The following is a 21538-nucleotide window of genomic DNA, read 5'->3' on the forward strand; positions in this document are numbered from 1 at the left end:
TCAAGGCCAGAACGACAATACGCATGCTGACAACATTCCTGCAACACACTGTAGGGCTTCAGACTGCCACCAATTGCGAGTGTGCGAGTTCAAATTTCTCCTGTTCTCGTTTGTTTCATAATGGCACATAACTTGCATCAGTTTGGTCTACTTCATAACTGTTGTAGAAAGTAGCTCCGTCAGTCGGCATCACATACAGGGCAGTCACAAGCTTTTGAAATTGTTATTAAAGTGCTTTGAGCATAAATATGTATAATGTACGCTGTTGCTGCTTAAATTTATAAAAAAAACCATCATTGTGGTCCATATCATCACCACATTCATCGCCGTACTTCTCAGGACCTAAGAGGGGGACTGAACTGAGTACATGGCTTACCTCTACATTTACCAGACACCCTTATTCAGAGCGACCTACAATCAGTAGTTACAGGGACAGTCCCCCCCTGGAGACACTCAGGGTTAAGTGTCTTGCTCAGGGACACAATGGTAGTAAGTGGGGTTTGAACCTGTGACCTTGTGCTCTTCTGGTTCTCTTGGCTACTACCACCCTTCCTGTCTTCCCTTGCCCGCGCTCTCTCAATAAATCCAACAGAAGGTATATTTAGTTACCCATGTGCTTAAAGTTGAGTAAAACAGCATCCTATTTATTTTGATCATTGATCATTTAATGTAATTGTACACTGTTACACACTCATCTATGAACCAGAAGACCCAGGTTCAAATCCCGCTTACTACCATTGTGTCCCTGAGCAAGACACTTAATCCTAAATTGCTACAGGGGGGACTGTCCCTGTAACTACTGATTGTAAGTCGCTCTGGATAAGGGCGTCTGATAAATGCTGTAAATTTGATTTGATTTATTATAGAACAATATTATTTATATTATTATATTAGTACGCAATCATTTAAAATGTCCTTTAATGAAGGTGCCTGTCGTACCCGAGAGGTTAATCTCCGCGAGAGAGTCTCGAGTCGTCGTCCCCGCTGCTGTCAGGAGATTGACGGACTGGTCGGTGACATGGTTGCAGTAACTCAGGTCCAGTCTGGACAGCAGGGGCATATATCTGATGAGGAGCCGCAGGGAGGAGTCTGTGATGTCCAGGCCGGCCAGACGCAGGTCCACCACGTTCCGCAGCTTACTCCGGTTATCGGTCTGCCCTGAGATAAAAAAAAAAGCAAATAAAATATTTTGTATGTGTGTGTATAGTGTGTATATATATATGTGGGTGTGTGGGTGTGTGTGTGTGTGTGTCTGTCTATATTAAGTGAAGTCCTGAAATTACAGGACATTTAAGCCTGCAGTTTCAATTCATGTAGACAGATAATATGTTTTCTTTTTTTTTTTGCTCTCTATTTTACTCTCTGGCCCACTGACCTCAGTGTTCAAACGTACAGATAAGGTTGATAAGAACAGATGTACAATTGCATACATTTTCAATAATGTTCAGCTGATTTCTCACTACTCGGGTGGGGGTGGGAAGGTTGGAACTGAATGAAACTGGATCATCAACTTATATAATGAGTGGAAACCACACCCATGCAAACACCGGCAAGTGTAGAAACAGCATGAACTCACCACCAAAATCACGCAATGAAAGGAATGTAGACGCTAAAAAACGCTTTTTTTTTTTGCAGATTCTCAAATCAATTTTCTTAAATAAACAAACAAACAAACAAACAAAGTTCCGCCCACCTCTTTTAATTAATTAATTATTTAATTAATTAATTCCTGCCAGGTTGAGGAACAGTTTTTATCCCCCAGGCTGTCAATATCCCCCCGGCTCCTCAATATGTTGCCCCCAGGATCATCACCTCACCTGTAGCCTTTGCAAGCTGCACATTTCAAACTGCACAACGGTCCTGCACTCTGCACTTTTAGTTAATTATTGCACCCAGCACTCAATCTCTCACTACCTCACACTGTGCTGCAGTGTTGTTGTTATTACATCAACATACTATCATATCATGTCAAATTACTACTACTACTATTATTATTATTATCATAGTATATCATATACACTATATATCCATACACTGATATATGATCATAATGCTGTTTCTTGTCCACCTGGTTTGTCTAGTTTGTCTCAACCTGCACTATATTATGGGTCGGTGCCCAATGTCCTTTTCATGTTTTGTGTTGTATATTATTCCATTAGCATGTCTTTTTGCATGCTGTGAATCCCTAAAGCTTCACAATGTATATGGAGAGTTTGACTTATTCAATTTATTTTATTTGAAACTGCCCCCACAACAAAAGGTCCCTCTGACCGATACCGACCTGGCCTGTTATCAGTCGGGGGTGAAAGTAGGTCCTTCATCTGCGCATCCTTCAGCCCCTCCACCCACTGCACGTCCAGAGTGCGGAGCAGCGGGCAGCTGGACGTGCACAGAGCCGACACGGCCACCCAGGAGCAGCCCGAGAGCAGCAGGAACCGCAGACCTGTAGGATGAGGAGGGGAGAACGCTGATCGCTGTCTTTTAGGTGTCCCATTTTAACTAATTTATTTTGTAATTAAAAGGTCCCATGACATGAACATTTGTGAGATTATTTAACATTAACACGAGTTCCCCTACAACTGCACAGGCTAGAAATGGCAATATGTATAAAGAGTGCTTTGGCCATTCTACTTCACCGTTCAGAGAGTGGCAGCTCAGACAGTCGGATCTGGAATTCGTCACCTTATGACATCATACGGGGAAAGGTTACCTCCCCTTTCTCATGCTTTGTTCATCCCTCCCCTAAAAACGTAACTCCGCCAACTGTCACGGCTCCTTTGCGTTTAAAGCTACAGACACCGAAATGGCGCATCCTGGGGAAATCTCATTGTGGGACTGTGGCTAAAAGTGGCTTTAATTCTGCACCTAGGCTGAATTTTGGAAAGAGACTTCAGATATAGTATTAGGGGACCACTAAAAATATATATAGGGCTGCATAAATAATCAAAATTTAATAACAATCACAATTTTGGCTGCCACGAGTAAATAAAGATGATCACTGGCAATATTTACATTTAAATAACCAACCGCCAGTGGACAAACATACTTCTATAACTTCAGAATCAATTCATAATATGAGCATAAGTAAGATTGTATTTTATTTTGGTATGTTATGAAATGTTGTGTTCTACAAATAACATTATTCATGTTACAGACCAGAGCATCTATTCCCACCCCCACCCCATAGGAAAGGCACATCTGTTCTGACGCCTGTATATACCTGTAAAAAACCTGGAAGCCTTGTTCACTTACTGTTGTTTAAAATAGAAAGGACAATAAAATGTGTTTTACCTAAAATAGTGAATAATCGTGAGTAATAATCATGATTACAATATCGTTCAAAAAAAACAATGCGATTATCATTTTGGCCATAATCATGCAGCCCCAGTATATTATTACACAATATTTCATATATACTCATTTGAATACACTTGTGTGACTAAACATATTGGGAAAAAAACATCCGTAATCAGTATGAATATATAGATTGACGTCCTTACACATCTCAATAAATTTGGTTCAAGTCGCAGAGCATTAACAGCAACTCCAGTTTAATGAGCTGTACTGACCACAAAGGTCACAAGTTCAATCCCCACTTACTACCATTATGTCCCTGAGCAAGACACTTTCTCCAGGGGTACTGTCCTCCAACCCTACAACTGTAGGACTTATTATTATATCATCCCCAACCCTGCACTGACACCATTTACAGGCTCACTCTACCCTGGAAGGGGGTCCCTCTCTGTATCACTTCTTCCCAAGGTTTCTTCCTCTCTTTTTTTTCTCTCTCCTAGAGTTTTTTTTGTGTGGAGTTTTTCCTTGTGTGCAGAAGGGTCAAGTGTGGGGGGTGTCAACTGTAGGGCCTGTCAAAGCCCATTGAGACATACTGTATATATGGGCTATATAAGAAATAAATGTTGTTGATGTTGTTGTTGTTGTATCTACTGTCCATCTACAAGTCGCTCTGGATGAGGCCGTCTGATAAATGTGCATGTAAAAAGCAGGATGCATACTTTCTGTGGAACACCTAAGGTAATTCAAATTCAAATTTTATTTGTCACATACATAGTCATACACGGTATGATATGCAGTGAAATGCTTTTTGCGACTGCTACAGACCACAGTATTGCAAATGATGCAAGTGTACAATGAACCAATATGCAAATATACTAAACATAACCAAATATTACACTATTACGTCTTTAACATAAAATATGTGCAACTGGTATGGTGAAGATGTGCAAATGAGTGAAGAACAATGTTTAAAGAAAAGATTGTGCAAATTGATTAAGGTAGGCTGACATTGTTATGTGCAGAGAAACAATACCAAATACTTCAATGCTTTCCCACCCCTCAGAGATGCAGATGCTTTCAATTTTCACATTAACAAGCAATCCACAACCAGATCCAAGAACATCCGAGGTCAGTGAGTGCAGGTTTTTTTTTCCTTCCATTGCATCTGCAGCATAAAACCTACCACCCTATTTACACCCCATATCCTTGCCTGGTCTGACTGACCTCAGATTTCATACTAGAAAAACCCTGAAAGAAGGAACTTTTCTGCATTTCATCGCATTAGAGGACCTACCTGGCAGTCTGTTTATGAGCCAGCTCAGCTGCTTCTTAGAGATGTTGGTCCAGCTGAGATCCAGGGAGACGGGCTGCCTGCGGATGATGCCACTCAGCATCAGAGGAGTGATGGACTTGCAGCGGTTCAGGTCTATCCTGGTCCACAGCCTCTTATCACAGCACCTGCCACACAGCGGGGGAGCTAAAAAAAAGCCAGCCAGGCCGGAGGGACATGCTATTCCCCGCTCCAATTTTTACTTAATACTTCCAGACAAAGACACCGATTTGATTGATTTCAGTGGAACATTCTGTGTTCCGCTAAACATCTGGCAAATAATATTTTTCATGCATTGATAAATCAGAAAATATTAATTGATCCTTATTAATCTAAATCAGTAGCACCTAATTTTGTTGTACGTATTACAATGACAATAAAGATATTCTGAAATGTAAATAAGAAACTTTTTTTTTTTGTCAGTGTTAACAGATTCTGAGATGCCCTTTACTCAAAGTATTAAATGTTATAATGAATATGGAAAAAATTCACACTGCCATCCTTTTGATTGTACATGAAAGAAAGCATGAAAGCATGAGCCTTTAACAGTACTACACACTTCATTTGCATTTACCAGACGCCCTTATCCAGAGTGACTTACAATCAGTAGGTAGAGGGACAGTCCCCCCCTGGAGACACTCAGGGTTAAGCGTCTTGCTCAGGGACACAATTGTAGTAAGTGGGGTTTGAACCTGGGTCTTCTGGTCCATAGGCGAGTGTGTTACCCACTAGTCTACTACCACACTGCATAGATATTCAGCATCGTGCAGCGAAACACAGTCAGCTGGAGCTGACAAACTGTGAACGTGCAACTGAGTTGCCAGGTGATGAGACACACTCACTCACTTTCCACCACCGGCTAGTCTTTATCAGGGTCACGGCTGCCGGGGACAACCCTGGTGCACCCAGGGACTCATCCACACATTCATTCACCAGGGTCCTTACACATTTTCCCAAAAGAAATTTCCACGGCTTTTCTGTTACTCTAAGACCAAAAAAAAAAAAAAAAAAACCCACAAGAAGCAAAATTTCCCAAAATATTGTTAAACTAAGTATATGACGGCCCTAAAGAGATTGCGTTTCTTCCTCCAATTCCGTGCAAGCCTGAGTCTGAAGCCTCGATTATGTTCCGGCATAGATAATCAGCTGTGATTTACATGATGTTGTTGCGGAGGCGCCGGAATATATTTTCACTACGTAAAAGCCAGCAAAGAAACTATAGGTCTGGGCTAGTTTTTAAACGTCGTGGTTGTAAACGCAGTCTTAAAAGAACTATGTACTTTGTTGTACATTCACCAGATTTCAATGGCAATGATGTCAATTTCATAATCCAAAACTTTCCAAGGCCTGGAAAATTACCTTTTCAAATTCCATGACTTTTCCAGGATTTTAATGCCCGTAGGAACCCTCATACACTCCCGTATGGTGTCCCAATTCAGTTAGAATGCATGTCTTTGGACTGGGGGTCTTTTATAAATATTATCCATATAATCAATGATTTTCGAACTGTATACATTATTATATATTAGCATATTAAATGTACTGTTGCTGTAGATATTATAGAATACTCACCATCTGTTCCAGGTCTTGCAGACCCGCATGCAGATGCACAGGTCTTTGTGAGCGAGGTGGGTGAAGACGGCCATCCACACCTCCCGGCGCATCACGTGGTTCCGACCGTCCTCCAGCGGCAGGCCGTCTGGAGGCGGGCTGATGGGGGGCGGCCGGATGACGTGGCGTTCCATCTGCACATTTTTGGGTGGCGAGCAGGACAGCTGGGGCCGTGATTGGCTGGAGGGAGGGGGGCTGCGCCTCCAGCCCAACGGGGAGAGGGGCGGCCGCGGGCTGCCGCCGTTCACCTCGCGCCTGGGCCGCAGCCAGTCCGCCAGGTCGCTGCCGTTTCCGCCGTTGCATCGGCTGCCCTGCCCGTTGCTGAGGGGTTTACTCTCCTCGCCGTCCTCCTCGTTCTCCGGCGACTCTGTCTTTAGCATCTGACTGATGTTTGGCTGGACCTGTGGCTCCTCCCTGGTATCCCTGCTCAGCTCCTTATTGGATATTCGCTGGCGTGGCCGCTGCAGCTTGTACGGGACTCTCGCTTGGCTCTTTTCGCCCGATTCGCTGTTGCTCGGGCCAGCCTGCGGACAGACATTATGGGACTGGCTGGTCTCCTGATGAATCCTTCTGGCCAAAGGGCTGGGGGCAACCACCTGCCCTACTGTCTGTTCAGAGTCCATTCGCTCCTCTTCATCTTCAAACTCCTCCATTTTGCCACCTTCCTGATCCCTCATTCTTTCTTCCACTACTTCCTGGTCGTCGGATTCCTGTTCTGTGCCCCTTTCTGTCGTGATCAGATGAGATGACTTTTGGGTCAGAGGGTCATCGAGTTTTACCGCTTTTTTCTACAGAATTGCAAAGAGAAGAAAAAAAAAAAAAAAAGTTAAGCTCACAGTTGTGTCACAAATAATAGCAACATCGTCACCTTGAGGTCTGAGATACGGAGGCAGACAGAAACCCCGGAAGCACCCGTTCACACCTTTTTTCTAATAGCCGAGTCGGCATCTGCCTCAAACAGCTTCCTCTTCTTCCTCAGCGGGTTTTCCTCCAGTTTCGGGCGGGGCTGCAGCTCTGAGGCGAGAGCACAGGGTCTCTTCTTCAGGGGCTCCTCTGGCCTCTGTTTGGGGACCTCGTCCTTCTCCAGCTTTCGCTTGATGAGAGGTGCGATGGCCGTGACGGCCATGGGCGGCGTGATGACGTCAGGAGAGGGTTCTTCTTTAATGTCACGGCCAAGGCGAGGTTCTTTCAGCAGAGAGCCCGGCAGGTTGGACGCGTACTTGAACCCTGGTCCCCTTTTTTGCTTGTTGGCCAAAAGGTTTGAAAAAGGGGAAGATAACTTTATACCTTATGTTTTATGATAACCAATATTATGTGTTTTTAACACAAGAGAAAAAAGCTATTTAAATGCTAGAAATTTTAAATAGTTTTGTCAATTGTGGTCATCTTCTTTTTGGGTCAATGCTGTACAGAGTGGGACATTTATATGGATACACCTTCATAAAATGGGAATGGTTGGTGACATTGAACACATTTTATAAGTGATCAGAAACTTGTAAATAACCCATGAAAGAATAAAGTTACGTTAAAACCAATTGTTACGCACACCATTGTTTTTCTTGAAAAGTTTGCCCCCTCACATATACTAATGTGCCACAAACAGGACGTTAATATCACCAAACATTCCCATTTTATTAAGGTGTAATCCATATAAATGGCCCACCCTGTAGTTTAAAAACCGATTTCACTGAACACAACATCATGATCTCGGGTCAGCTCTTCACGGTCGTGGCCCGAGCCCATCCTCTGTGAAGGCCGATGCTTACTTTCCCAGTCTTCCCTGCGTGGTTGCATTTGGGACACTCCCAGCAGTTCGGCAGCTCGTCGTTCACAACACCTCCCACGTCCGTCACCTGAATCCACACAAGATGAAGCACATTCAGACACCAACAAAAACTCGAGCCACATTTGTGACCTGGAACCGGACAAAAATTCCACAGACACCCCAACCCCTGCTGCAAAAACGCCGCGGTCCATTCTGAACGGGCCGCGCTCCCACGGGACGCGCAAGTCACCTTCAGGCAGAGTGGGTGGACGATCTCGTTGCAGATGGAACACTCCATGAGCATGATCTTGAACTTCTCCACCTCCTCCTCCACCGTGTCCTCCTTCCCAGCCTCGCCGCACACCGAACACACAGCAGTGTGGGGCAGGACGGGCTGTACAGACACAACGCCCCTCTGGGTCAAAAGCGTGCATTTTACACAGGACAGGCGAGAAAATTCTGGAAATGCCAAACTGCTGGGAGCGGGGTGCTACTAGCCTAGCGGGTAACACAGTCACCTATGAACCAGGGGCCGGGTTTCCAAAAGGAATCCACTAGGATTTTTGGGTAGCGGATTGGATCAAATCTTGAAAACGGGTTTTTCCCAAAAAATAATCGGATTAGATCACGTAATCCGGTCTTGGTTTTGATCCAGATCAAACCTTTAGTTTGGGTTTTTCAGAACATTTTGGTAGGATTTGGATCACTTTGATCCAAAAAATCTGGATTAAACTGATCCCATCAGAAGGGTGGATTCAGCGTGGATTTCGTGGCCAAAATGTAACGAAAACTTTAAACATGTATCAAACAATACTATATTTGGATCATGCGGTATCTTACAAGATATCCTATTTATTCATAAGGTTTTTAATTTTATTTGCGAAGTAGAAAGAGTTTGGCCTCATAAAATAATCCCCCAAACAGCTGTCAAAATTGACCAAAAACAATCAATTTTATTCTGTTATCCAGATTTGGTGCTCCTGAAAAGTTCCTCTCCGGATCAGATTGATCCAATCCGATGTTGCTTTGAAAAACTGGCTCAAAAGTAAGATGGATTACGTGATTACGTGATCGCAGATCGCGAAAAAAAAAAAAAGTAATTTTACTAAATCCGGATCAATTTTATCCGGGTTAAACCTTTTGAAAAACCGGGCCCAGTTCAAACCCCACTTTCTACCATTGTGTTCCTGAGCAGGACACTTAACCTTGAGTGTCTCCAGGGGGGACTGTCCCTGTAACTACTGATTGTAAGTCGCTCTGGATAAGGGCGTCTGGTAAATGCTGTAAATGTAAATTACGCTTACCCAACAAGTGGCAAGCAAATGTGTGTGTGTGTGAGTGTGTGTGTGTGTGAGTGAGTGAGTGAGTGTGTCAGACGTACCGCGATGCACTGCCGCATGATGCATGACTGCTTCATGCGGCCCGGCCCGCCAAACTTCTTCATGTCCTTGCAGAAGTGGCATTCTCCGCACTCGGTCCGCAGGCAGGCCTCACACTTCCGGCAGCGAGTCCTGCGTCGCCGCGCCGACGACTGCTTTGACCCGCCCACCGGCAACGGGCCGCTCTTCTGCTTCGGCCGGTTGGGGGGCTTCTGCTGTAAAACACAGGCCGGTACGTCAAAAGTGCGACCGGTCCGAGGAGCAGAGCCGCTGTGACGCGCCGTGACACGCGCCCCCTCTCCCGAGCGCCGGTGTCAGCGTTCCCCCGGCAACAAGCGCGCCTAATGCTGAGCATTTCCGCAGGGGTTGTGTAAGGCCGAGGCTCGGCGAACTGGCCATTATCGGGTCTGTTTCCCTCTGACAGGGAGCTTATTTTCCCCGGTGTTGCTGTTGGCTCCGGGTCAAAACAGAAACCGCGAGAGGCCTCATAAATCAGTGGAACATAACACACACACACACACACACACACACACACACACTTGTTGCTCCTGCTGAAAGGAGATTCCTGACGGCGAGGCGGCTCTCGGCTGCTGCTGGCCCGCTGACGAGAGAGGGGTGGGGTTCAGCACCACGTACCGTGCAAGTCAGGAAGGACGAAACAACTTCGAAACATCAAAAACGTTGTAGTAAGAAACTGGTGTCCTGTGCCACTGCAGCTCGAAATGAGAAAGGGATCATTCTGATTCTGCGGACCAGTCAGGGCGCCCATGCTCGCCCACGTCCTGCGCCAAAAGCAGGTCCAATGAGCATCAGAGCATCAGTGGACATCAGAACTGAGTGTGTGTGTGTGTGTGTGTGTGTTACAGCAGTTATCTCATTATGTGTGGATGCATTTGTCCCCACAAACAGCCACTTTATTTGATTTAGTTCCCGAGCTGATAGTACCCCAGTTATCCATGCACTGTGCTGGTGTCACAATGGATGTCATCCCCCGAGTTCCTCACTCAGTCACGGCTCTATTTGAATGAAATGGGTGGTGGTGGCCTAGCAGTTCAGGAAGTGGCCCCGTAATCAGAAGGTTGCCGGTTCGAATCCCGATCTGCCAAGGTGCCACTGAGGTGCCGCTGAGCAAAGCACCGTCCCCACACACTGCTCCCCGGGCGCCTGTCATGGCCGCCCACTGTTCACCAAGGGTGATGGTTAAAAGCAGAGGACACATTCCACTGTGTGCACCGCACCGTGTGCTGTGCTGCTGTGTATCACATGTGACAAATCACTTCACTTTGAAACTTTGAAATGGTGCTGCTGCCCTGAACTAAAATCTAAACCAAAGACTCCCAGCCTGACCCTCCGAAGACCTCCACAGGGATGTACAGAGCATCATGGGAGAGATCAACAGCCTCCCAGAAGCTACTGGGCATGGCAGGAGCAGAGGAGAGTGGACAGAAGAAGAAGAAGAAGAAGAAAAACAACACACACCTCTCTGTGTTTTTTTTTTTTTTTAAATACATTTACACACAGGAACGCTGCAGCTCAGCAGATGTTTTGAGAAGATGAGGAGCAGATGCCCCCGTCCTGGAGCGATGTGGCCTGGAAGACATGCTGCTCCTTTCATAAAGATTGGTTGCACAGAGGGCCGTTGCATTCCAGCACTTATGAAGACATGAATGTAACCAAAGCAACTCTTTGTTAGAAAGATCAAATCGAGGCGTTTTGACCAAGAACACATGTTCCATTTTTTTTCTTCCTCCCCCGTAGCTTTTATGGTTTCAGTTTGTTTTGGGGTAGGAACATGTGTGCAACATTTAAAACCTTTTTCTTTGAATTTTTTTGCAAACTCAGCCCTTGAAGCATTCGTTTTGTGCTCTGTGCTGTTCTGTCGAGAGCTTCTTCTGGCTGCAGATTACTGTGGATTTTCGGAGCATTTACAATTACGATGTTTCGGGCCTGGGGTGTGAGATTATGGGTAAAACTCGCATCTGGTCAGCGACACAGCGACACTCTTATATCAATAAGAGTGCACCCCCTTACACCAACACACTAGTAGCCAGCTACACTCCTGCACGCCCTCTCAGATCTGCGAAGGAAACCAGACTGAAAATTCCCTCTTCACGAGGTCTCCGATCCCAGTCGACTCTGTTCTCCACCTTGCCCGGCTCCACTCGACCAGCCGAGACGACCACCACCTTTTAAGAAGCAGTTGAAAACCCACTTGTTCAAAAAGTATTTCAGACGAATCTAACACACACACACACACGTGCACACACACTCCACAAAACTAAAAAAAATAATAAAAAATGGGTCTAGCACTTAACAATTTCCGAGCATGTTCTATTCCTGACAAGTTCGGCCCTATCAGGGCTCTTAGTTTTGTAAACTCCAGGCATGTTTACGTACCGCCGGTTAGCAGGGCTGGATGCGTAAAGGCAGCACAAGGCTCGGTGTGTGGCGCTCACAATCGGATTTTTTATTTAATTTAATTTTTTTTGCTTCGCTTTTGTGGTTTTGTAAAAAAAAAAAAAAAAAAAACAACAACATCAGGCCTTTTTCAGCGGGGGTCAGTTACAGCTTCGGTGCACGGATCCAGGCCGCATTCATCACCGACGGTTGGACCGTTTCCCCACCGCGGTCCTGGTCCAAGTTCTTCCCCGACAGGGTCAGGGTCAAGAGGTCAACGCGTTTCTCCGATGCGCTGCGCGAGGAGAAGGGGGCCAGAGCCAAGACGAGGCGAGGAGGGTTAAAAACATCCACGGGCAACTCCAGCTAAAGCCTAAAAGCAACATCTGGAACGCATTGCGTCTTGTTAAACATGTCCATTATCTTGTTCAAAGTATCATGACAAAAAGAAACCATAAAAATCGAATTAAGCGTTCATGGACGCTGTTGCATAACAATTAAGGCCGCAGCAAACGAAATTATGAAAAAAACTAGAAATGAGGTCTACAGCTCCGGAAAACGACTATAAAAAGACAGATTTTTCTGTCTCTCTGGCATTATGGGAGCCATTCCACGTCCATTATTATTCTTTTCCAACACGATGAGCCGCTGATCAGAACCACAAAATCCCACCGAACAAGGAAGGGTTTAAGTTACGACGTGCTGTTATTACAGGTTTTTAACGTGGCAATAAACCTCTCCGTCCGCGCACTAATTCCAGCCGGTTAAGACGGCAACTGAAAAGGTATCAGCGGCGTTGCTGAAGGACACAGAGAACATTTCCGGACGTGGAAGAGGAGTTACGTTCTGCACTTATTCAGGGTGCAACAACGTCACGCGTTGCAAAAACCACGGGTCACATCTGAACATTGCAACGTCATTGTGAGTGACATACTGCCCGGCTCACGTGGATGGCCGTGCCACACACACACACACACACACACACACACACACACACACTCACTCTGACAAGCAACAAACATGCAAAGTAAGGAGGAACCTGGCCTGCTGTACCAGCTCTGGAACTAGAAGCCAAAAGCAAGACACAGTATTTTTTTTTTTTTTTTTTGAATGTGCGTTAGTCCGAGGATTACAGACTGGAGACGTGTAATAATCTCACGACCCCACGCTGCGTGCAGTGGAATGTGAAAGTGGAAAAAGTCCCCGTCGGTCCGTCAGTCTCACTTTCGCTGTTGCGGAAGGACCATGTGCAGAAAAGCCGCTTAACGTCCCCAACATGTGTATGTGTGTGTGTTGGTGGGTCAGTCCCGTCACAGGAAACAAACGAAGCGACAAAAGACAACTGTCTTTCTTCACCGCCAAGTAAGTTTTGAAAGAGAATAAGCAGAAAACACGAATTTAATAAAAAAATCGCCTCAGCAGCCTTCCTCGCTTCGCCGCGCCTACCTGCTCCGCGTCGGACTCGTACTCCTCGTCGTCGGCGCTCAGCGACATGGCCATCGCCGGACCTGCCTCCGCGTCAGCGCCCGGGCGGCGTGCGGCGAACTGACGCGGCTGAAGCCCGAGGCCGCCGCTGGCCCGGCCGCGGCCCTCCCCTCCCGCGTATGGCGGCCGCTGCGGCTCAGCCGGAGAGGGAACCCCGCCCCCGGGGGGGCGTGGCCGAAAGAACGGTCAGCCAATTGCGACGCGGGATGCAAATGAGGCTGTTTTAAATATGCGCTCTGGCTCTGTGCTCGACTCGAGTGGTTGCCAAGAATGCCGAGGATCTCGGGAATATTCATAAGCAAGGTCACAGTGGGGTGTTAAGAGTGGTCAAAACGGCCAATGGAAGGACAGATGGTATTTGATTACAAAAGATGCACACAATAGAGCAGCTGGCCTTTAAAAGGCACAGACACTCTCAGAAGAAACGAAGGGGTGTGCAGACAGCATGCAACCTTGTCTAACTATGCCATTAATAACAACCACAACAGCAAAAAGTTTCATCCGTTTGCAACACCACTCATTTCCATGGGTAAGAGACATGGCCTAATTTTATATTGAATCCATTGGTTTTGTGTCATCTAAGTTATCTTTAGATCCTTTGTTCTGCCTACGTATGACTGTTACTGCATGACAGCTGTTGAGTATCTATTAATTGCATTAACTGATTAGCTTTAAAATAATGCTGATGAAACATGGTGACATTATTATTAGACCAATCGCCTCAGTTTGTTGTGCTGGTTGTTTTTTTTCCCCTGGTCACAATGAAAAGCCTCTGCAGCAGATCAGACTTTGACTGCCCTGCCAGCACCAGCTGCTTAGCACCAGCTGCCTTGCAGTTCCACTGAAGCAGCAGTTGTGTTCCCAGGAACACTGGGAATTTAAAGAAACATGACGGCACACGTGCCTCTCCCTCCACAGAGGCATCACCATCAAAAAGAAAACTCAAATCCATTCAGTGCAACAATACTGAAAACATCAGTAAGTTGGAGAATGTGAAGAACTCATGCTGGCAAATGAAGCACAATGGTGTAGAACGTTCCAAAAAAAAAAAAATCAGTGTGATATCCCTCATTTCAGCCCTCAATCTCACTCAACCTGCCAATGACAGGAACATCATAAGCTCCAGAGGTATGGAGGGAATGAGGCAGAGGGAAAAGAGAACAAATGACAAAAGTAAGAAACTAAAAGATTGTTCCAGACTGGCAAGTGAGGCAGCCATAATCAGAAATCACGACTGCTGACACCCACATCACATTACTTCCAAAACCCTTCTGGAGGGCAGAAATGATTAAAATGAACAAGCTCTCAATCAGCCACAGCTACAAAGTGTTCATCCTCTGATCTGGATTCTCAGATGAACTGAACTTCAGAACAGGACAGAATAATACGCCGGCTTGGTTACGTCTGTAGATGAGATTTAATCGTTAAAAATAATCATAATGACAGCACTAATGACACATAACAGGTCAGTCAAACTGCTCTTACTTTGACTGATATTTTCGGCCAGCGTACAACAGGCACCCCGGTCATGGCCATCTTGGGATCATCATCTGAATGTTCCTTCAGAACCGCCTTTAATATGAAAATGCAAAAAATAAAAAATAAATCATTAAAACTGGCAGTATAAGAAAGGGAAGTCACCTGCTCATTGTGGTTTGAACTGCAAAGGGTGTATAATAAGACTGAAATAATGATGCATATGCCTATAATCAGAACCCAGGCAACAAGTTACAGACTGTCTGGGACACTTTTGAGAGACTATCTACAATGCAGTGTGTGGGAAGTGATCACTAATTTTACAAGAGTTCCACCACCAATCACAAATCTAGATGTAATGCACTGGAAATCACTCCCATTTGCGAACAGTCCCAATGCACAGTACAGTAAAAATGTGTGCGACATATGTGCAGCCTCATCAAATTCAATCACAAGGGTTCCAAGGCAAAAACTTTCACTTTCCAAAAAACGTCTGTAAAAGCATTATATAATAATAATATAATGAAATTTAAATAAAGGAATATTCATTGATGTTAAGATACATTGGAGATCAAAAATCACATTCATAAGGGTTTTTTATAGGACATTTCTGTCATTAGGAACACATAAGTCACATTAGGAACACATAATGTTTTAAGAAACACACCAGTTTAAAAAAAATAATCTGGCAAATTGAACCCATATTCATGAAACACACCAAAAAATTCTTGTAGATTAGAAAAAATGTTGTTAGAATCTCTTAAATCCTAACATTCAGTGATGGTTTGTTGTAAAATTAACACAAAATAGGATGCCATGGATCATATTTCTGGAGAACCAGCATACCTAGTGTGGTAAAAAACAAACAGGTTCCTCCAGGAGCAGACACTACTGCAATGGAGTTAATAGAGTCATTTTGAGCATGCACTTTTCATAAAAACATCTAGGGTTAAAATTACCGGTCCTCTTTTGAACATTGTAGTGAACCGAATGAACGAAACACCATTTCACCTTCATGTCATCCAGCAGAGCCTGGGAGTCCTCTATGCCCTCCGGCACACACCTCTTGTTCTCGGGAAGCGACTCCAGCTTCTCCACCAGAGCTTTCAGTCCCTTCAGCTCAAACTCAGTCAGGTGGGTCCAGGCCGACGTGGGCTCAGACACCGGGGAACCAGGCGGCGTCTTGGTGAACTCTGGAGGCCGAGTGGGCGGGCGCGCAGTCTTGCAGCTCGCATCAGGGTCACCGGCCTGAGGAGCATTGAAGGTACGGGAGCTGCTAGTAGCACAGTTGGGTTTGGACTCCTTGTCATCCGGAGGAGAGCTGGACGTGTCCGTTTTCTCCAGTTGTTTGGTGCGCTCCGGCACCTCATCCACCGCGTCCTGCCTGCAGTCAGAGGTCGGGCTCTCCATGGCCGACTTGGTCTCCAACTCTGAGTAAGAGAAGAGCCAAGTGCACTCTCTTCAGGGAAGAAAAAGCCAGCAGCCAAACGAACACTGGTGTGCAAAACGAACTTGAATTTGTCACCGTTAACTCACTAGTATGGGCTACATGCTGCAAATTACCACACTGCCTTCCTCTCATCAGTTATACATTTACAGCATTTACCAGACGCCCTTATCCAGAGCGCCTTACAATCAGTAGTTACAGGGGACAGTCCCCCAGGAGCAATTTAGGGTTAAGTGTCTTGCTCAGGGACACAATGGTAGTAAGTGGGATTTGAACCTGGGTCTTCTGGTTCATAGGCAAGTGTGTTACCCACTAGGCTACTACCACCCTATACAAGGAACTGCACTCTTTCTGCGTCTGGACAACCAAAATGACACAGGGGAGAGGTTACGTTTTCTAAAAAAAAAAAATTTCGCTCCTTCACATACCTGCGAGTTGAGATCCTCGTCGGAACTCCGAGCTGAGGTGGGAGCGTTTGGTCAAGCAGGTGATGTATCTCTCCAGCACATACCAGCACATCTCAAAGAAGAACGGGTAGCGGAACTTGGAGTGAACCTGAAGCACGGACGTTTTCAATATTTCAGTCAACACTGTACACACATTTTACATGCAAATATCAGCCAGAAAATTCTGTTTGTTGGTATGCGATTATAAGAATTCTGAATTCAATTAAGTTCTAAAAAAAGCTTAGAATTTGCGATGTCACCATGATGGCACCATAAACAAGTTTTATTACAAAAACTGTGAATTCGTGCATTTAGCGTTGCCATATTAGATGCTTAGGTTTTGATATTTGGGGGAAAATTGCTAGTCAAAAGTACATAGTTGAAGAACGTCAAACATACTGAGGAACACATATTGCGGAATCTAATGTAAATACATCAAGTAATGAAGTCCAGAAAGGGGAAGAAGCATGAATAAAAATGTTGACCGTCTCCGTGGTCGCCTCAGATTTTAATCTCTGTTTATGAAAAAAAACATCAAAGATCAAGTTCTTGTTGACAGAAATAATTTCATTGCCAACAAGAAGGGTTGATTCTCTTCTTCAGGACACAGACAACTAACAATTGGTTCTTTCCAGTACGTATTTATTTATATCCCGAGGACGCCTTTGACCTTACACAGGTGCGCAATGTGTATTATAGCGCTTTGACAAAATGGGATCATTGATTCGTGGAAGGGTTGAATTACCAGGTGAATGGGGGGGGGGGAACTCAACACTCTGGGGTATACACCCTCTTTCACAACGGTTTTCCTCTTCGGCCATGAGAAACTAGCTCGTTTATCTTCTCCGTTCGTGGATCAGGGAGGCTGTGCGACTCAAAAAATCCCACCCTTTTAAATAAGCCGTGGCATTGTGGTGAAGATGAATCCGTTTCCCCTGCCTGTCCGTTCCCCAGGAATGGTGGCCTGTGAACTTTCAGCTATTAAAGCACCTTGTTTTCATGCCCATGCCTCCTAATTCTGTGTCGAGACGCCAAAATAGAATAAAAAAAAACCACCTTGGATCCTCCTCAACTCCGGCTGATGCCAACTTGAGAAAGAAGCTGAGAGACGAGGCGTCTTCCAGGTTTGCGGTGGCTAAAGCACCTGCACGCAGGTCAGTGCACCACCACCCTGACCTTGTCAAAGCGTGAAACGTGCAAACGGGGCACCCAGCCGTTCCCCGAGCTAAAATAAGCGCAGTGTTCATTGGTGGCAGAAAAAGCCACCGCATGAATCTGTGAACAGAGTGAAATAAATGCGAACATGTCGAAGGGGGCCGGTTTTCTTTTTCGGAATCCCACTGGAGGCAAGACACTGATGCTGCTGTTATGGAGCTGACCCACTTTCCTCATTGAAACGTATACAATGAGGCCTTCAAGGAGGCATTTCGCTGTTAATTAAAAGCATAATCCCTTCAACATATGCTCACAACAGCGATATATTTGGGTCAGCCAGACACACGACATCGTTCGCAATTACGAACCAGTTATGAACAGACATAACAAGACCTTAACAAGTCCACACATAAGTAATATGATCTCAGCTACTATGTGCATTTCATTTGCGAAACAAACTTGTGCTAATGCCAAACAGATCCCTGCCAATTCTGTCTAGGCTCAGAGGAAGAATCCTAATGAATTCGGACCGTTGCGGCAGAGGAATCGGCGGCGTCACATTGAGCAAGTCAAACTGCCCCGGCTCCAGGATTAACATGTCCAGCGCAGGTTGACCTGTCCAGCGCAGCACACTCAAGCTGAGGGAACAGACCGAAGGGTTGACTGCGTTCCAGCCTCCTACCTTTGTTCTGTTCTCAATTTCATGGATGGTGAGCTGCATGGGAATGTTGAAGCTGTGGAGAAAGTTGCCCCCAAAAACCAGGGTGTCCTGAGGGGTGTACACTGCGTGGATCCAGCCTGAAAACATGCACAACAAACACACACACTGCCCTGATTTAGCGCTGACATTTTTTGGAGGCTCCCATGCTGTTGTTGTACAGTGAAACAGACATAAGCCATTAGTATACTACAAACTGCATGCATCATCAAGATGTGCATATCGCCTAGATACATTTATGAATATAGAAATATAAGGAGACAAGTGTCTGCAGAGGTGCTCAAATACAGTAGCAATGTGTGTCCACGATGCACCAGGCATGCCCAGATTAAATATTTAAAATACCCACAGTAGACACGTTCAGTGTTTTGGGGTGCGCCATCTGATTCAGCCCATACACGGAAATGTAAAAAAAAAAATCTAAAGTTGCCTCACTGACCTATTGACAAATTAGTTTTTCTGCAGGGTGTTTTATTTAAAAATAAATAAATGACCAGATCATCTCCCTGTCACTCCCTGCCTGAGCCTCTTTCTCACACTTTATTGCACTGTTGTATAATTGTGTTTGTCCACTGTATAGGTTTGAGCTGATCTACAGTATATGCTCTTGTGATATTTGCACTATGTGCACTCTGCATAATTTGAGCCTGACCTTTTCCACTTTCTTTATACCTGTATGTGGCCGAGTTCAAAGCAGAGTTCACTTTAACTTTTATACCACAAGTTTATACCACATGAAAACAAAGCGCAACTAAGATAAAATCAGATTTTTTAAAGTGGTACAGCAGTCAGCATTGACAGCAGGCACTATCTTTAACTTCACCAGGCACCTGTCTGTTATGTCTTGTTATTATGTCATAACAAATTTATACCTTAATAACAAGTGAGCATGTATCAATTACGGCTGTCAATGTGTGTGTGTGTGTGTGTATGTGTGTGTGTGTGTGTGTGTGTGTGTGTGTGTGTATATATATATATATATATTTATTTATTTTTATTTTTTTGTGCAGTGTGTACGCATGTGCGTGTGTAAGCGTTAGTTAGTTAGTATTAACTAAATAACTATATGCCAAATGTGCAATTCTTTGATTTATAAAATTAATTCTTAAGACTAAATGTTACCTACTAAACCTATTACTGAGAAATGCGTGAGAACCCCCACCTTCAAGTGTTGACATGATGCATGTGAGTAAATGTGCAGCAAGCACAGTGATGAACAGCCCTAGTATCAGTTATTTGTCTGTTTAATTGTTTTAATCGTTACAAATTGAATTATGTGAATTAAAACCCCCCTGTAGGCTCACCGGAGGGGATGAAGAAGGTGTAGCCCTGCTTCAGCGCCAGCCTTTGGCAGCCATCAGCGCGGTCGCCCAGGAAGACGTCGCCCTGCTTCCCGGACAGCACCCAGTCCTCATACACAGCAAGGTTGTGGGGGGTGGGGGGGACCAGCCAGAACACCTGAGGAGGCGAAAAGCAACGTCTTGATGATGAGCATCCATCTGAACATCCTTCCCACGAGACCCGTTCTGTTGAGATTATTCTGGCCTTCTTCCTTTTAAAGGAGAAGCATGTCAAGGCTCCTGGGACAATATCCGGATCTCCTTCACTCCACTCGATCAATCTAGCAACATTTCCCTCTCTCCGTGGAAACCCTGTCACGTTCTCTGTGCTTTGAGCGATTAGTTACGCTCAGAAAGCACTGAGGACGTGGCTAAAGGAATCCAATTACAGGCCGGTGCTGCGATGGAGCCCTCGCCGTCTGGCTACGTTACAGCCAGGCTACACAGACAGCCGCTACGGAGGAATTAATGAGGGTGACTGATGTATTAAAAAAGGATAAAAGTAAAACCTCACTGTTCAGCACTGTCCAAATCATCTTGGTTTCCTACGGTTTACCCACTTGTCTTTGCAACCATCCCCCACTTGACCTTTGCAAGTGAGCATTATTTGATACCCCCCTCTACAGGCACTGATAAACACACACACACACACACACACACACACACAGCAGTGTCGCTGCTCTTCTAGCTGACACCGCAGCCCCATCTGCGATGCTCCGAGAGTTCATTTCACAGATTCACTCCTGGGGCCTGCAGACACCGGCTTATTCCTTATTGCAAAAAAAAAACATTTGCAGAAATTGGAATTTGAAAAAGTTTTACTTTTCCTCAAACTGCAGTCTCTCCTCATCCAGGCTGAAAAATGGTCTGTGATGGAATATCTATTTTTACGCTGACGTTAAATCCGTGACGGGTTGCCCTTTTCAAGCCCCTCACCTTCTCTCCTTTGAAGACGTGGTACCACACAGACGTGCCGCCGAAATCGATGTGGAAGTCGGTGTAGCAGCCCTTCACACTCATTAGACAGTACCTGCAACGGAGGAGACCATCGGAGCGTCACGATCGAGCGGGGTCACTTCAAATCAGCTGTTCCGGTGGAAGAGACGAGCGACGTCCTACACACTGCACGACTAAGCTAAAAGCAGCCGAGTGGCTGGTTCACCAGCGGATCGTTCCCGTGTGGGAAAAATGCCTATTAATGGCTACTAATTGTAATTTACCCCCCAAAATATTACCAATAATAAATCAATAATGTGTTTCTGACGGCACTAAAATCAGCACCAATAACAACGTATGAGGCAGGAGTGTTAAGGTCAACAAATACCAAGTGCAAAAAGAGAGGTCCTCTCACGGCCAACGCTAACTAGAAGATGATCCGCACAAGTCCTAAAACAGTTTAACAGCAAAAAAACATTTAACAGAGCCACTTCCAATCCGTGGTTACGGGGACAGTCCCACTGGAGAAAAATGACGCAAATTATATTTTAAACCTGGTGTTCCTCGAGTCTGACACACTTTAAGTGGTGGTAGCCTAGTGGTTAACACACTCGCCTACGAACCAGAAGACCCAGGTTCAAACCCCACTTACTACCATCATGTCCCTGAGAAAGACACTTAACCCTGAGTGTCTCCAGGGGGGACTGTCCCTGTAACTACTGACTGTAAATCGCTCTGGATGAGGGCGTCTGGTAAATG

The 21538-nt window shown here is 45.3% G+C and overlaps 1 protein-coding gene across 4 annotated transcripts in view; it reads right to left on the minus strand.

Annotated features, from left to right (window-relative positions):
• Positions 1-21538, minus strand: part of kdm2bb (lysine (K)-specific demethylase 2Bb) — a 29943-nt gene that overhangs the window by 1182 nt on the left and 7223 nt on the right. For 2 of the 4 annotated variants that reach the window (XM_028971658.1, XM_028971661.1), the window contains 14 exons: positions 20780-20873; positions 19808-19961; positions 18468-18583; positions 16613-16739; positions 15749-16167; positions 14747-14833; positions 9382-9594; positions 8251-8394; positions 8002-8088; positions 7158-7487; positions 6197-7023; positions 4589-4752; positions 2282-2443; positions 940-1158 (listed from right to left, as the gene is read on the minus strand). In XM_028971658.1, coding sequence (XP_028827491.1) covers positions 940-1158; positions 2282-2443; positions 4589-4752; positions 6197-7023; positions 7158-7487; positions 8002-8088; positions 8251-8394; positions 9382-9594; positions 14747-14833; positions 15749-16167; positions 16613-16739; positions 18468-18583; positions 19808-19961; positions 20780-20873 — 3143 coding nt within the window. The remainder of the gene's footprint in view (positions 1-939; positions 1159-2281; positions 2444-4588; positions 4753-6196; positions 7024-7157; positions 7488-8001; positions 8089-8250; positions 8395-9381; positions 9595-14746; positions 14834-15748; positions 16168-16612; positions 16740-18467; positions 18584-19807; positions 19962-20779; positions 20874-21538) is intronic. The other 2 variants (XM_028971659.1, XM_028971660.1) reach the window with 2 other exon arrangements.

Source organism: Denticeps clupeoides, chromosome 3 (genome assembly GCF_900700375.1).
Source record: "Denticeps clupeoides chromosome 3, fDenClu1.1, whole genome shotgun sequence".
NCBI classification, from domain to species: domain Eukaryota; kingdom Metazoa; phylum Chordata; class Actinopteri; order Clupeiformes; family Denticipitidae; genus Denticeps; species Denticeps clupeoides.